General features: G+C 42.7%; 1 protein-coding gene across 1 annotated transcript; it reads left to right on the top strand.

Annotated features, from left to right (window-relative positions):
* Positions 1 to 383: 383 nt before the first annotated feature.
* Positions 384 to 3,343, top strand: LOC139640133 (neuronal vesicle trafficking-associated protein 2-like; the record flags this gene model as incomplete). Its single annotated transcript, XM_071514304.1, has 2 exons — positions 384 to 494; positions 3,146 to 3,343. Coding segments are annotated over 2 exons (309 nt in total), but the record flags the coding sequence as incomplete, so codon positions are not given.
* Positions 3,344 to 4,502: the final 1,159 nt, after the last annotated feature.

Raw genomic sequence — 4,502 nt, 5'->3', positions numbered from 1 at the left:
TGCCAGAGTATAGGGAAGAGAAATACAGTGCCTGGAGCAAAATAAAAACGCATAGAAAAGAAGAACAGAGTCAAACAGCGGAGAAATTATCTTCATGCGCTGTGGTTTTGCGTCATTGGTCTCTTATTTTATCCAAACCAAGCAGCGTTGTGTTGGTGGAAGCAAGGTTGCTTTTAACAGTGTCAAAACCTGAGTCATTCATCATGTAACTCAACAGGAACACCTTGCCTTGAGGAGCTATTGACCTCAGTCGGCATCGTCTTACCATTTATTGTGACTACACACACACACACACACACACACACATACATGCTCTCAGACTCTTTCTCTCCCTCTCATACACACACACAAACACTGACCAGCGTGTTTTGTCCTCCCTCCAGGTGACCATTCTGATCATCCTGGCCCTGGCCTTCCTAGCCTGCATCGTGTTCCTGGTGGTGTATAAAGCCTTCACCTACGACCACGCCTGCCCAGATGGATTCATTTATAAGGTAACGACCTACGCGCGGCCCGCATTACATTTATAGTGTTATAAGTCACCTGTCCTGCGCCCGGAGATAGTGAAGCGCTTCGCAGGGAAGTTGCACTGCAAAAACTCTCCATCTTAACAAGTCATTTTGTCTATTATTGAGTCCTAAAATTCCTAATTTTCTTCAAACAAGTGAAAAAATCTGCCTGGGGTGAGATAATTTCACTTGTTTCAGGAATCTTCTAGAAAGATTGTCAGAAAAAGCCAGATCACTGCACTACTATCAAGAAAATGACACTTGACTCAAAATTCTTGTAGTCGATTTGTATTGGAAACAAGTGAAATTACTGAACCCCATTGGCAGATTTTTTCACTTTTTATGGTGCAGTGAGTAGGGAGACTGTCTTTCAACCGGATGAGTTCAAGCAGCTGCCCTGCTGAAGTGTCCTTGAGCAAGGCATTGAGCAGATCTGTGCTGTAGCCGACCCTGACCTCTGACCCCCCTGTGGACGGAGGAGGAGGGCAAGAGAAAAGAGACTTTCCACTGGCTTTGGATTAAACCCAGCCACAGCCTTCCTCTGCCTCCCTCTCTACCTGCCCACTGTCTAAATAAAGAATCAACATACCAGAGGTGAGTGGACTGCCCATGCTCCTTTGGGATAAAAAAAAAAAAAAAAGAAATAATACACCTGTCCTACTTTTACTTATTTTTAAGGTCAGGTTACACAGAGAAGCTAATAAGGCATACTGCTGGGCAATTTCATCAGTGATATTAATGATTCTGATCATTTTATATTTTTATCCTTATACATACACAGAGAAGCCAAATAAAGACTCTCCATTGAGGTCACACACATGTATTCCCATCCATACCTCATACTTTTAGATAATGTACAAGCTTAATGTAATGTCATTAGCCTTGTTAGATAAATAACTCCTGCCTACTTTACTATAATCGCCACATTATGGTAAAAAAAAAAAGGTAAAAAAAGAGAAAATGGCTCACACAGCCATCCATATCCAACATAAACTGCAGTCCAGATCCAGCTCTATACTGTGTTACTGTTGAATCTGAGACAGGTGTACAGCCATTGTTATTTTCTTTTCCTTTCCTTTCCTTTCCTTTCCTTTCCTTTCCTTTCCTTTCCCGCTACATCTTTCCTTGTGTAGCAGTTTGGAGCCCTGGCAGTGTTTACCCTAATACTTATACATTTCCAGTTCACTGCTCATATAAAGCTAGTAAGTTTCGCAGTGCCTTGTGAGAAGTCACCTTGGAGGTCTGTGTCTCTGGACAAATCTGGTCTGTTAGGTGGAATAAATCTAGTTTTAGGTGTACAACCTCTGCAGGGGCTGTGACTGCAGTCTGCAGAGAGGTATTATTAGCAGTGTCACACACACACACACACACACACACAAGCGTGAATAGACAAATATACACACAGGCACACACACACACACACACAGAAAAGCACACATGGGTGTAAACTCATACACTCTTATGCACATACTAACACACACACACACACACACACACACACACACACACACACACACCATTAATATGGCCACTGGGTCCTCTTCTGTAAACAGTGTGTAGCAGATAAACAAAAATCGTGCAGATTTCCATTGAAAAGTTTTGATTCATTGTCTGTATTTTCTTATTCGGAGCTGCTTTATCAGCTTCAGTGACACAAATGGCCTCTTCTTCTTCATTCCCTCTGATGGAAACTGAAATGTATTGCAATACAGATGATTTCAAATCAACTTAAGCATGAAATAATTGACCCAAGATGCAGCATAACTGATGGGTTTTCTACTAGTTTTGCATTTGGGATGCAAATGTGACCTTGACCATGTACACAGTATTCCCCTATCAGAATGTCTTTTGACCCGTTTTTAGGTCTTAAGTCTCAGCATTTAGTTTTATTAATAAGCAACAAATTATTGTGTTCTCTCTTTTCTAGATGCACAAGAATGGGACTTTTACACTTTGGTCCACAATTGGAGTCCACAATTTTAACTGAAAATTTACAGGTGCTACATGTAGCATTTTAACATCAATAAATCATTATCACATTAATTTTGAGACATTCATATAATTACCGTAAAAATACAAGACCATCGCCGGATTGGCAGCCTCTGTAGGCCACTACACTGCATTTTTACATTAAAGTAATTTTGACATTACATTGTGTGCCACTGGGTCGTTTCCACGGAAACAATCTGTTGCTTTACGGCACACAGGGAGATTACTTTGCGACACAAAAGAGGAGGGCGCTCTTCCTCCGCAAAAGTTTAAGTTTTAAGAGTTTCTTGCAATAGCAACCGGTGGAATGAGTTGAAAGGCCTATATGAAAAAATCACTTCCAACATATTTGTTCTCTTCAGCAAACTGAAAGAGAAAACCTTTGACTAAAGAATCAAAGATCCTCTTAGCGAAAAGAAGCAACAGGATTTATGGGAATTGTGGTCTTATTTTTGAGATAGAGGCTACCAATCGTCTCAACCATGGTCTCATTTGTTTACTGTAATTATGGTGTCATTTGTTTACGGTAATTTGACAGTGATATAGGCCTACTGATGTTTAAAAATGCTACGCGAAGCACCTTTGCCAACAAATGGCCTGATAAACGAGCTGAACCTCCCTGCTGTCCCTCTGTTTGTCCCTTACAGCACAAGCGGTGCATCCCAGCCTCTCTGGAGGCCTACTACGCTGCTCAGGACGCCAACTCCAGGGGCCGTTTCTACACAGTGATCAGCCACTACAGCATGGCCAAGCAGACCACTTCGCGCTCCGTCTCCCCCTGGCTGCCTGGAGGGGCGGGGGGGCAGCAGCACGACGCCAAGCCTCCCGGTGGTGACGGGCACTGAGTCCGAGGGCCGAAGGGTTAAGGGCGTTGCAAGATGTAAACATATACAGCTACATGCAGACGCAGACATGAGCAAGTACAGACACAGACACACACAAAACACGTAGGCGGATATTTAGAAATATAGACAAAAGAGACACGTACACACACACAGCAGCTGCATCCATACGCCAATATAGAGTACAAACATGCATGCAGACATGAAAACACACAAACACATGCTAGAACATATTCTGATTTACCTTGTCTGCCCGTTTATGTGCTCACTCTCAATGGGGAGGGGGGGGGGGCGTTTCTCATCGATCCTTTGCTCCACTGGGACCATTATTGTCCGCTGATACACTCACACACGCACACGCACACACACACACACGCACACCACACACACACACACACACACACACACTCCCATGTTCTCTCTCCCCTTACCATGTTTGACTCCCTTCCTCTACTTTATGATTTATTTACTGTCATGATATATTTATTTTTTACTGTAATGTATGGATGTTTTGTATTTGATATCAGGCAACTGTTTGTACAAAGGCACGAGTCAATGCTGAATTTCACGCTTTTCTCTTTTATGAGATTCTCCGGAGTATGGAGTCAAGTTTTTTTTTTCCAAGTGTGTATAGTTACTGTAAATTCATTCATGTTCCTCTCGCTCTCTCTGCCTTTCTCGTCCAAGCTGTACACAACCGAAGGCGCACACACGCACATACGCACACACACACACATACGCACATATGCGCGCGCACACACACACACACACACACACACACACACACACACAGCACCTCTTATTCCAGCCCAATGTCTGTGCAGTCTCGTATTACTGTGACACATTCTCATTGTGAAAGGCAGACAGGAGTTTCTGTGATGGCCCCGATTTGAACTGTACTGTCTAAGGAAGGTTTGACACAAACATCCACATCCGCAAGACTTCTTGAGTTGACTGAATGAAGTATTTCATCATGGCTGTTTGATAGCTCATATAAAACCATATTTTCAATGTTCTGTGGTATACATTTGAAGTCAGAAATCCCCCAGTGACCCAAGTTGTACATAGCGCTGTGCATTCAGGATAGTTTTTTGTGTGTATGCATTGTAGTAGCTTTCATTACGAGTTCACATGTTTTTTGTTTTTTTTAAAGAGCTACTGC

This window comes from Centroberyx affinis, unplaced genomic scaffold (genome assembly GCF_046629955.1).
Source record: "Centroberyx affinis isolate AG114_WGS23_722 - 3 ecotype Tasmania unplaced genomic scaffold, CSIRO-AGI_Caff_v1 ptg008426l_1, whole genome shotgun sequence".
Lineage (NCBI taxonomy): Eukaryota > Metazoa > Chordata > Actinopteri > Beryciformes > Berycidae > Centroberyx > Centroberyx affinis.
This window is presented reverse-complemented; position numbering and strand designations above follow the sequence as displayed.